The sequence below is a fragment of the Anabrus simplex genome, chromosome 7 (genome assembly GCF_040414725.1).
Source record: "Anabrus simplex isolate iqAnaSimp1 chromosome 7, ASM4041472v1, whole genome shotgun sequence".
Taxonomy (NCBI): domain Eukaryota; kingdom Metazoa; phylum Arthropoda; class Insecta; order Orthoptera; family Tettigoniidae; genus Anabrus; species Anabrus simplex.
In genome coordinates, this window is record NC_090271.1 from 3204306 (window position 1) to 3217439 (window position 13134).

Below are 13134 nucleotides of genomic sequence, written 5' to 3' on the forward strand. Positions count from 1 at the left end.
ATTGTTTAGAGCGTCAATGAGTTCATTCTTGATGACCGGCCACATCACAGCATAGAATTATTTTCCCAAACCATCTGTCCCAGGAGATCTATTTGACGCGCTTGGTACAAATCTTCTGTTAACACTGAGCATCATGTTAACCGAATAGAATAGAGCAGGCAGTAAAAAGGATTGAGACGGCGGTGGTGAACGGTCATGTAGTAGTAAATATTGCCGTTAGATGTCAGCACCATTCCCATTAATTTATATTGTGATTGATTGATTGGTGTTTAGTTCTACTGAACATAATATTTCATCGTAAATATACCACTCATTTGGACTGAAAAGCAGAAACATCTGTACGCAACATGCAAGGTACGAATAAAATAACTTGTTTTGTCTATAGCGTACCATTTCTACGGATTTTTACAGGATAGTATTAATAGTTCAATCAGTGACAATAATACGCTGCAAGGATGAATGAATATTTATTTTTTAATACGGTACCTACAATTATTTTCATTCTTCCGCTTTGCTCTATTCAGGTTAATACCATCAAATCTAGATTGTCGTCATCAGTTGAAGATTAACTGGAGAAGATTCGCATCTGAAAAATACTCAAGTTGTATATCGTCAATGATCTCTCAGTAAACATAGACTATATCTAGTTTACCTACAGTACGTAGACTTCAGTAGCGTGCATTGTGGGTATGCAGGCTAAGCCGGGCTTATCCGTTGGACTTGAGAAGCAATGTAAGCACTAATGCAACTATAAGTGCAGCAGTTTATTTTATCTTGTCATTGGCAATACTATTTTCTTAAAACAGCAATTGCTGCTATATGGTTTTCTGCAGTACGTAGCAAATAAATTCTGCACTGAGAATTCCAGCAATAGGGAGGGTACGCGACACAGCTACCGCTTGGCTCGCCCAGCGTTGAGTTTAAGGTGACGAATGCGTAGTAACCACGCCAGTAAGCAAGCTTGGTAAGCCGACGACTCATCGCTGCCCGGCTTGATACGGTGTAGCAGGGCGAAGCAGCCTTGTGCGGGTTTATTTACTGTGATTTGGCTTATTGCTGAAACAATTGTTGCGAGTGACAGCAGTGAATAATTTTTATAAGTATCCAGTTCATTTTAGAAATGAAAATTAGTTTTTTAATGTAACAATGTGAGAAAAACTTGCCTACTAGTAGGTACAAGCGTTGTAGTGGCGTGTTTGTAGGAGGGTTCGTTCTAATGATTTTGATGATAATAACATGCAACGTGGACGGTGCTGCGTCGTGCGTGCGTAATTGCGTATTTATGTAGAAGTATTTAGTGAAATATAATTTCTTCTTAGTTTCAACTATCGTAATATTTTCAAAGGCTGGCTCAATTTGTGTGACAGAACAACGCTTGGACAAACCGTTTCGTTTTAGGAGCTTATGTGAGAAACTGGAAATTATTCAGTCTGGAAAACCTTTTCCAGATGAAAAGAAAAATCAAGAGTACGTTCGCAATTTCCAAACTTCACAGTACAGAAAACAGAATAGATTAATGGAAGTTTTAAAATTAATGAAATGTTTTGCAAGAGACTGAACCGTTTGGTCCGACACTGGTTATGATAATCTGAGTAACTTGCCCAAATCCACTCAAAAGCATGAGAAATCGCAATCACACATTTCTGCACTGTTACAGCTGAGAACATATGCAGCTTGATGCTCAATTGTGTGTAAGAGAGGTGTGTTGGAGCTACTCACGAATTACCATTCTGAGGGTGCTACGAAATTTGAAAAGTGGTACGAGGGCTGTGAACTGAGTAGAGGAGGGTTCGATTCCCTCCCCAGCCATCCTCCAAGTAGTTTCCCACTTCTCCTCCAGTCAAATGCCGGGATGGCACCTAACTTAAGGCCACGGCCACTTCCTTGTCTACCCCTTCCAATCTCCCCGTCCCCTCGCAAGTCTCCTGTTCAGCATAGCAGGTGAGGCCGCCTGAGCGAGGCACTGGTCCTCCTCCCCAGTTTTATCCTCGGGTGAAGATTCTTTGAACAGGGTGCTTATTTGGGTGCACTGAACTTATTCGCCGCTTACGATGCGACATTAACTACACACCTAGAAACATCGACCGTATTTCGCAGAACTTCTAACTTGATACAAAATGACTTAATAAGGGCTGGAGTGAAATAGGTTTAGAATAAGTAAAGTCAGAAATAAAACACGGTATTTTTGTTGCCTTTCTTCTTGGCGAAACTTCAGACATTATGAATTTGTCTCAAGCATTCTGAGAAACGTTCACTGACGTCAGCGCCAAACTACAAACGTTCGACGGAGCAGCTGTCATGGCCGGCCGCATCCAGTCCTTCTTAATCTGATTTTGTCACAGTCTCCTGTATCAAGGAATGTAGAATAATTTTTCAGACCTTAAAGGGATTAGGATCATTGTTTCACATGTCCTCTAAACGATCTCATGAACTGAAATAATTTACAGCAAAGAGGTGCCTAGAAATGCTCCAACACGGTGGAATTATTCATCTCGTTTTGTTCACACAGTGAAAGAACATCGCACTTCTTCCTTCAGTTCCTTCGGAGTGTGTTCACTGAGAGAGTGAAACAGTAGTAGCGGCACGAAGTTTTATGAAACCAGCATAGACACTTTCTTTTTGATACTGATTTTTAGCAACATTCTCACCTTCACTGATATCATGTTCAATATCATTCAGTCCAAGAATTTAGACGTCCTAATTTGTTCCCAGAAAGTTCAAGAATTCAAAAGAGAGATGCTAAACCTCAGGAATAAGTGCGACGTAACTTGGGCCGAGACTCTGGTCTATCTCTCCACCAACTAAACGACAATTCCGGGAAGAAGATCCAATCATTTCAATGAAATGCCTTTACCACTCTATTTTTATCAAAATTATCGTACAATGACACGAACGCTTTGGGTCATTAAACGAATTACAGTTTACATCCATGTTGGACCCTCTGACGTATGAAGCGTACACAGCTACTTCTCCTCGTTATGCTTTTGAAAATGTTAAACTGTTCTACACAGACTTGTTTGATTTTATTCGACTGAAGAATGAACTCGCCATGCTGTACTTGTTTGACGAATTTAATGGTCAACAACCCCATCAGTTAGTGTGTTCCCTAAAAAGCAAACAATTAGATACAGCCCTGCCTGAAGTGTACATTTTGGATACCAAGCACAATAGCGTCAGTTGAAAGACCGTTTCCAGCTCACAGGAGGATAAAAACGTATCAGTGGTCAACGCAGAGGGAAGAACGATTTTCAAGCTTCTCACAACACAATAATATTAAGGGCAAGAGTGTTAGAACGACCTCAGAGAATGACAAGTAAATAAAATAAGATCAGAATACATACCATTATCCAGAGAAAAAGGTCGTCGCCGATTGTGGAAGCAACGGCTCAAGAGGTCAGGCGAATCGATAAAATTAAGATAAATTAATAAATGGCTGAAATAATAATTCGTCAATAAATTGAAAAAACTTTAATAATTCAAATCATCTATAATTTTTCGACCTCAAATTAATATATTAAAAAGAACAATTACACGATAAATGCTGAAAACCTTTCTGATCAATAAAAAAATAACCCAGTTGAAAATTAAATTCTTACATAAGCAATTACTGAATTAAAGCAGAAAACCTTTTTAGAACAATTAATAAACGCGGTTCAATTGAAAATTAAATAATTGAATGAACTATTACAGAACGAACGGTGAAAACCTTTCTAATGGTTTTCGTAGGTTGCATGAAAACAGTCAGAACCCACCAAACACACAATATCAGAAATCGCAAGAAATCATTTCTAGAACATGCAGTTAAATCCAGAAGAAGGATAAAATAATCCAATATCGCCCAAGGGACGATAACTAAAATCAAATGAGTAAGTCAAACGCAGCAGAAAACCATCCGCATGCACGCAAGAAAAATTCCAATTCAGATGAATGTCTAGACCACAATAATAAGCCGATACTCAAATGTCAGATTCAACACAGCAACGCCCCCCATTACGTTTGCATTCTATTACACCGCTGTGTTACACATGACGACCACCATGATCAAATGTGAACTCAAAGTACCGAGTAAGTCATTAGATAAGCTTTCATTTAAACCACCTTGTTTTCCTTTTATCTGCCCGAAATGGCTTGAAAATATTTTAAATAATAAATATTGATTATGATTTAAAATAAGAAATGAAATGAAACGGGCTTTCAAGGTTATACAATTAATTCGTACATCATCAACTTGTTAGGAGCTCCTTGAACATAAATTATTCATTTCGTGCACGAAACCTTATATAACTGAATGTAGAAGCTTGAATTAACACATTATTACCTTTTTAAATCGAAACCCCAAACATTTTCACATTACAAGTTAACGGCGATGGCCTGTTTTAGAGTCTAATTTTTTTTAAACCTCAAATGTCCGAAAAATCAGATGTAGGATTTCTCACATATCGTAGGCTTAAAGGACTCAGCGTCTTAACATCATAAAATAACAGGATTAGTTGCTCAGGTTAAGCCAGTAATGACATACAATGAAGCTACTTACGAGGTCGGTGTTTACGAGAAATTAAATCATTCAAAAAACAAACCACATCTTCGGCTCTTATGCCCAGATGGAAAATCCATCAGCCTGGGTCAAATGTCAAGACCATCTTCCCTTCTTGTAAGATAATTTTATCCTTAAAGCACAACCAGCAGAGTGTAGCTCAACGCGTCTTCAAGCTAAAAACCAAGAATTGAACAACTGCACTCGTTGATTGTTTGAGCCACCATTCACGGCCGAGCAAGCTTATCTTTTGGCGGCCAGATAGCAGCACCAACTAGTCACCTCGTATTTTGGGTACCAAAACCACCACTAGATGGCTCACCATCAGCGAATTAAAGGAAAGGCGATACAGTCACGATGTTTGAACTCGCGGAGATGCAGACAACAAGCTTCTGCATTCAGATGGAGACAACATAGTACCATGGCGAGTAGTCATTCTAACGCCATTACAGCCTCCCCCTCGAAAGGATCAACATGGGGTGGGGCATAACCAGCAAGCTTGATGAAAATAATCAGGTGTTTGAAACATGTATTAAGAAAACTTCCTTGCTCCATAACCAACATAAACGTGTCTCGAAGTGAGTAGTGGTGTACTTAGGGTTATGTATAACGAAGTGACATAGATCAGTCCCAGTTCGTTAGTGTTCATTTAAGTCCATGTTTTCATACACAATATTCACCAGGACGCCAATCTTCCTTGAAATGTTCACATAATACCAAAATTGTTAACCCAGCACGAGTAGTACATAAGTAATCGGAGTTCGCTCAACCACAATAAATATTAGAGACAGAAGGATCACGAAGTAGACAGGTCTTACAATACTTGAAACATAGTATTAATTCTCACTTGAACTTAATTCAGGGGCTTCAATTACAGAGAAAAGCACGGCTTCCTGAATGATAACCGTATGACCACATACATTCCATAAAAGAAATCACAAATAGAAGGAAAGGAAAGATTAAAAAATAAGATAATTAAGGAAACATAAGCATCTCCAAGCAATAAGTCAGTGCAACGAATTGTACATAACTATTAAGTGACGTTAACACACTAATCGCTTTATCATCAGCTCAGAATATGACGGTAAGCGACATAACATGCCAGACAGGACGACGCAAAATCAATTATCTGGCCTAAGAGTAAGTATAAGGAACTAAATCATATATTAAGGTTAAATTTTAAACACATACATCTGCAAAATCACATCCCACCAATGAAGGGATGAAATACTTCTTTGAAAATTCCAAATCACTTCTTAGTCAGAATGAATTATACCATTATTCAGTTTCAACTTCCATATCCACTACACATAATCTCATTCCAAACAGAAAGGAAACGATCAGTAACAGTACAAATCAAGAGACACGGAATAAACATGCTTAGTACACCGAAATTAGCTAGAGGGAGATATCAATGTTCAGAGCGATGGTAACAAGTTAGTCACAGTTGGAGACATATGCACAATTTCAGATGGAGGGTACGCGTTCAGGTTTGTCATAAACAACCGAACAATTATCAGTTACCCAAAAGACTCAATGTCGACACCTACATCAACACCCTAGAAGTACCGGGACAGAAAATGGCAAGCAGAAACATGGGAGACAAACAATTCTGAAATCTCACAGTCCCTCTACAAGGCTCCATATCCAGATAGAGGATCCGTGACTACAGTACCGACCGAATGAGCAGAATAATCCCATAGTTATCCTTCTACATCACAGAACGGTAAGTTATTACACCAACAACGCTAATCCAGAAAAAAGCATAAAATAAATGCCATAGACAGGCAGGTTAAATTAAATGAATATTTAAGATACTAGAAATTAAATAAGATGACCTCAGATGAACAGACTATGACAGAGAACATGAAGTAAAACCAAGACCAAGATGAGAGACTCTAATATACACATATTAAATAACCTTTCCCCAAAGAGTTGTAGATACATAGATGAGTTCTATTCAAATCCGGCTTGACACCAAGAAAACAGGTACAACCTCCTCTTGATGTCCACATTCCAACTACCAACAACAAGATTACCACAACAACAATCCAACACCACTCAAATGACCACCAGTGTAGATGCGTCAGCCACAAAGGGTAAAGGACATACCAAATCCTCGACAACATCCCAAAAAATCACAGAGTGCCCACCCAATATCATCATCACAATATCTACCATTATGATCTCCGAACGAAACCATAATGCCACCCCAATTTAATTCCCAAAAATCAACGCCATAATACCAAATTCCACATATTACACTAGGATCAGAAACCATACCATAAGGTAAAAGGATGCTTACGCTCCTTAGGTAATGAATCCTATATTACCTCAACCTAAATCTCACAACAACACGTGAAACCAACAAATCCCAAACACATAACAGGATTCTACAACTCTACACCAAACAATACATAGGAAACAGATTCAAATTTTGACCCAAAAACCTCAGTGAAGAAGGACAACAGCGATGTACAGACAACTATTAGACTACTATTCAAACACAAGACCACACCCTTACAAAACTTGCATAGTCTACAGAAATAATGTACCAAGGTCTATCAGAAAACAGCGTCATAGTGAACATACCAAACGCAAAGTATAGTAAGGAACTACAATGTAAACTGAGAACCAAATGACTCCCAAGAAAAACGTGAAGTACATCTAAATAGAAAGTCCAACCCTCACAAGTTTCACCTTCTCCAGCTCCGGGCGATACAACTCCACTCGGATGAAGCAGAGTACACCCATTTTCAACACAAACAACACCTTCCAAGTGCCACATTTTCAGAGGAGCACATGTTTCTTAATAAAATTATCACTGCTAAGTTACATCAGAATTTTTTTATTTTTTTGGTACAACGTTACCGAACCCAGACAGCCAGAAAATTAGATAACTTATACATATTCCACTAGAACTTCACTACTTCACTACCGACCAGAGTAGAATAGACAAATAATATCACCAAAATTCTCGTTATAGACACTTACCAAGTCAATACCAACAGCACAAAAAATGTAAATCAGGACAAGGTTCTGTTACAGGCATCCATCAAGTACACCGCTGAATCACCATACCAAGGTCACATAATTCTACCAAGAATGGCATCAATTCTCAAAATTCAATCTTCTACCACAACAGGTCCCCACTTAAATTCACAGCATTCATAATTCACAATAATAATAACCATTTAAACTTCCAGCAATTGATCAGCGAATGTTAATTCCACAGATATACCATATTTTAACAGGATGAAATCATTTAACGCAGTGTTCCTTATACTTCTCCATTTGAATAAGATTGATACCTCACCAGAGATGAAAACCATCAAGATACAGTTACACAAATATTCAGGTTTTCCAACATTGATACGAACAGGACAAATTCCACACTTCACCACCCAGATTAATCAAACAGTTACTAAATTAATTACCATCAACTTCCGGTAAGCTACATCAAGCCGCTTTCATTTGGGATAAATATACTCTCCGAATCCTTTTATCAACAGGGTCGCTGACAAGCATAGATACAGGACTCAAAAACTGCAATATCGTACAAGGTCCCTGGAATCTAGGAGCTAATTTTGAAGAAAATTTATTTATAGCCTTGCTGACAGGATAACATTTTACGAAGACTTGGTCTCCAACACTTAACTTAGTGGTTTGTCGGCCCTTGTCATAGTTTTTTCGTACCTTTTCATACGACACAACCAATCTCGCTTTGGCCCCATCCCACACTTTCCGCACATCACGAGGAGTAGATACTTGAGGAAGCAGTTCCTCTATACGAAGGAGATTTGATAGAGGAGAAAATGGAACAAAACTGAACATTAATTCCATAGGATTTTTGCCATGGGACTCATGGATAGAAGTATTAAAGGCATATGACAACCAATGAAGACAGGTGTCCCACTTGGTATGATTAGAGTGATGATAAGCTATGAGAGCAGACTTTAAATTCCTATTCATTCTCTCGGAATATGACGGGTTGGGATAATACGGGGTAGTGGTCACATGGGAAATGCACAAATCAAACAAGTACTTCCTGAACAAGTGAATAGTAAACCCAGAAGCATTGTCAGAGACTTAGGTGTTCCAAAAGAGGCAAAAATAGAATTTAAACAGGCAATAAGTGGACTGCGAATTAGTCGACCTAGTCGAGAAGATCCAGGAAAACCTGGTAAAGGCATCAATGCGCACCAATGCATGGGTATTTCCTCGACTGGAACGTGGGAAAGGTCCTACGTGGTCTATAAACAACCGTTCCATAGCTCTGGAAGCTTGAGTTGATGACAACAACCTTACACGTTTGTTTAGGTTAGGCTTACTAATGGCGCAACTCTTGCAGGACTTAACCATGGACGTAATGTCCCGATCCATGTTTTTCTAAATAAAGAACTCCGTTGTTTTTGACCTAGTTTTGAAGTTACCCAAGTGTCCACCAACAGGACTATCATGATAATATCGAAATATGACAGGAATTAAAACCTTAGGGACAACAATCTTTACCCTCTTATCATGACGAGATTGACAACAGAGTACGCCTTCAACTAAGGAATAGGGTTTGATAATTTCACCAGAATCAATTCTTTCTAGTATTTCTTTCAACTGGGGATCATCGTTTTGATGCAGACCAATATCTTGATACAACATCGGAAGATTAGTCAAGATAGTGTTCACAGTTACCGAACCAACTTGAGGTATACACTTCACTTCCAAGTTTTCACCAATCTCCTCTCCATCAAACATGCGACTAAGTCCATCAGCGATTACATTTTAAGTTCTACGAATGTGCCGAACATTGAAATTGAAGGCAGAAATTCTCAGCGCCCACCTAGTTAGTCTTCCCGTTCTTTCGGGTCTTTTCAGAACGCAGGAAAGAGCCTCATTATCGGTCTCTAAATCAACGTGCTCCACATAAACACGGAATTTCTCCAACGAAAATAGCACCGCTAAACACTCCAATTCATAGATAGAATACTTCCTCTCCAGAGGAGAGAGATCTAGATGCATAGGCGATAGGGCGTCTACCCATTTCGGACTCTTGCAATAAGACTCCCGCAATAGCCTTCCCCGAGGCATCAGTTTGGATTATGAACGGTTTATTGAAATCAGGAATAGCAATAATAGGAGCATTACTTAGATCTTTCAACAAGGTTTCAAAGGCTCTTTGTTGAGGATCTTCCCACACAAATTTGACATCTTTTCTACGTAAGGAATTCAAAGGCGCAGCAATTTCAGCATAATTAGGAACAAACTTTCTGAAGAAATTAGTCATACCAATGAATCTGGCAATCCCTTTCACATCCTTAGGGGGTTTAAAATCGTGAATAGCTTGAGTACGGGCACGATCAATTGAAATACCCTGTGACGATACTGTATGTCCTAAGAAGGAGATTTGAGATTTGGCAAAATTGGTTTTGGAAAGCTTGACAGTTAAACCTGCTTTCTTCAGTCTTTCAACTACCTCCTGTACATGCTTGAGGTGATCTTCAAAACTTGTAGAGTATACAACACGATCATCGAGATAATGAATAACGTACTTAAATTTCACATCCCCAAACACAGAATCCAGTAATCGAGTTAACACAGCCGCTCCCGTCGATAGCACAAAAGGTATAACCGTGTATTCCTACAGATTCCAGTCGGTGGCAAAAGCAGTGGGGGGAATAGATTCATCATCTAGAGTTATTTGGTTGTATGCCTGATTCAAATCAAAGGTCGAAAAATAATTAGCACCATGGAACCAAGAGAAGCAAGTATGCAAATCAGGTAAGGGCACTGACTGCATGACGATCTTACGGTTTAACTCCCTCTAATCAGTGACTGGCCTGAAACCTACAGATGCCTTGGGCACCAGAAATATCGGAGACGAGTATGGAGAGATAGAAGGTCTAATAATACCATCCTGAAGCATCTTATCGATAATTTTCTTTAATTTCACCACCTTAGGTGGGGATAACCTATACGGCGGAGATCTAACAGGAATCTAGTCCGTTATACCAATGTGGTTCTTAAACACATTAGTCAAACCCAGTTTATCAGTGAAAACTTCAGGATGCCTGGCACAAAGATCACGAATTTTACAAGCATGATCGAGAGGCAGGTGATCAAGATCTAATTTATTACCTTCGCTTTCCTCAACATCCTCATCTAAGGCACAAGCAGGATACTTTTGAAATATTACATCTTCTTGAAAATTGAAAATTCTACCAGGACAAAACTTGAAGCCAAAATTTCTATCTTGTAAGTCCAAAATCATTCCAACTCTGCCCATAAAATCAGCACCTAAAATTATTTGGTAAGATAAATCAGAGGCAACCAAACAACCAGTCTTCCAAGAGAATTCAGCAATTCTGATGTTAACAGAATTGGAACCGAGAATCCTCAATCTATCTCCATTAGCAGTGACACAATTAAGATTAGAAGCCTTAATAGCCGGTAATTTACAACAACTTTTCATCTTCAAATAGCAAGCCTCACTCATAAGTGACACCACACTACCAGAATCAATCAACCCCAATGCAGGTTCGTTATTAACTTCAAGACAAATGGTCGAAGATTTCGGAACAACATTGCTAGAAATACCTAGCATTTGAGGAAAGGGTATTTTATTATTTGCATGTTCTTCAACCAACAAGTTCTCATTCACTGCACTGGGTACACCAATGGGTCATTGAGAATTACCATTCCTCAGTTTAGGGCACTGTCTTTTCACATGTGACTTAGATCCGCAAACATAACAACTACCATTTTGATTTTAAGTCAATGTACCCCTTCTCTTCTCGGAAGGACAATTATTCCATAGATGATCCCTGGATCCACAATTGTAGCATTCTTTGATGAAGGAGGTATGACATGATGACTAGAAACATTATTGGGCTTATAAGAAACACAGGGAGGAGGATACCTAGTGTGCCGAGACTCATCGCCATGTTTAACATCCTCAGCAAATGTGCAAGCTTCCTCAAGTTCTGCGAAATTACTGGGGCTCTTAGTTAATGACAAGAAAGATCTATACTCAGGGGTAATACCCTTAAGGATTCGCGCTACCATCTCTCCTTCCGGTACCATGATTTTAAATACTACACAGAAAAACTTTAAATCCAGGACGTAACTCAACAGACTCTCATGCAAAAACTGCGTCCTAAAACAATGTTTTGGGACCAGACTCTGTAACGCAAGTGATGGGATAAACCTTGCCAGTATCAATTCATGAAATTCGGTTACAATTAAGTTATTACTTATAGCCTTAGAAATTTCTCTTTTTAAAACTCCTTCACAGTTAGGAAACAATACCCTGAAAATTCCAATAGCATCCATGCAATATACATTAGCTGACTCCGTTAATTCTACCAGGAAGCGCATGAATCTGATCGTTTCATTGATAGAATCCACAGAAAAAACCTTTACATTTTTAAAAAGATCCTTAATAGAATTGGGGGCCGAACATGACCTAACCAAAAATTCTCTAGCACAGGACTGAGGCCGCAGCAATGAGATGATGACGGATTAGTCACGATTTGAGGAGTAATAGGCTCATTAGCTTCGCCAAGACAAAATTACCTTCGTTAGTTTCAATTTCATTACTCAATGACAATTGATCGATTTTTTTGCATTAATCATAAGATCCAGTTCAACAGAAACTTTCACAACAGAAGTCAACAATGAAATGCACTGAGACATCAACTCTCCTTCAGGACCAAGAGAAATTAAATCCTGAATCCTGTTGATAAAGTGATTAGTTCTAGCTTTTAATCTCCTCATCTGATAGTCAGATGGGTGACGTTCTTTAAGTTGATTAAAAAAACTAACAATTCACTAACTGAAACTGAAAGGAAATTTACTAACTCACCCACTTGGATGCTCATGTCACCTGGTTTAACTGGAGAATCAAGGGAAGCCAGAAGCAAGGCAACGTCACCCTCCATAGATCCGGTGGACACATGGCCACGTACTTGAAGTTCGTATAATAGTTCACCTTTCCGCAACATTCTCGGCAACAACACAGCCCGAGCACCCATTTTGATATGACACAGAAAACACAGAAGTTACCAACCAACAAAAAGCCTGCCTTTCTCTTTACAAGTTTAATTTTCTAGCTTCAAATTCACTTATTATTCCAGCCAATATGATAATTGTGACCTGGGAAAATAGCCTACATCCAGCAGAAACAAGAAAGGAAAACATGCCTCTACCAGATATCAGAACGTAGCTGTACAGAAAACCACGCAGTCTGATACCAAACACACTCTCACAACACAATAATATTAAGGGCAAGATTGTTAGCACGACCTCAGATAATGACAAGTAAATAAAATAAGATCAGAATACATACCATTATCCAGAGAAAGAGGTCGTCGCCGATTGTGGAAGCAAGGGCTCAAGAGGTCAGGCGAATCGATAAAATTAAGATAAATTAATAAATAGCTGAAATAATAATTCGTCAATAAATTGAAAAAACTTTAATAATTCCGACCTCAAATTAATATATTAAAAAGAACAATTACACGATAAATGCTGAAAACCTTTCTGATCAATTAAAAATAACCCAGTTGAAAATTAAATTCTTACATAAACAATTACTGAATTAAAGC

At 38.7% G+C, this 13134-nt stretch overlaps 1 protein-coding gene across 3 annotated transcripts in view; it reads right to left on the reverse strand.

Moving 5' to 3' along the window:
- The window catches only part of LOC136877194 (homocysteine S-methyltransferase YbgG), a 176229-nt gene that overhangs the window by 19419 nt on the left and 143676 nt on the right, over positions 1-13134 (reverse strand). The window contains exon 1 of one of the 3 annotated variants that reach the window (XM_067151009.2): positions 12414-12907. The exons of the other annotated variants lie outside the window; for them this stretch is intronic. Coding sequence (XP_067007110.2) covers positions 12414-12561 — 148 coding nt within the window. The 5' untranslated portion in view covers positions 12562-12907. Of the gene's footprint in view, positions 1-12413; positions 12908-13134 lie in introns of those variants that run through there. 3 annotated transcript variants of the gene reach the window in all.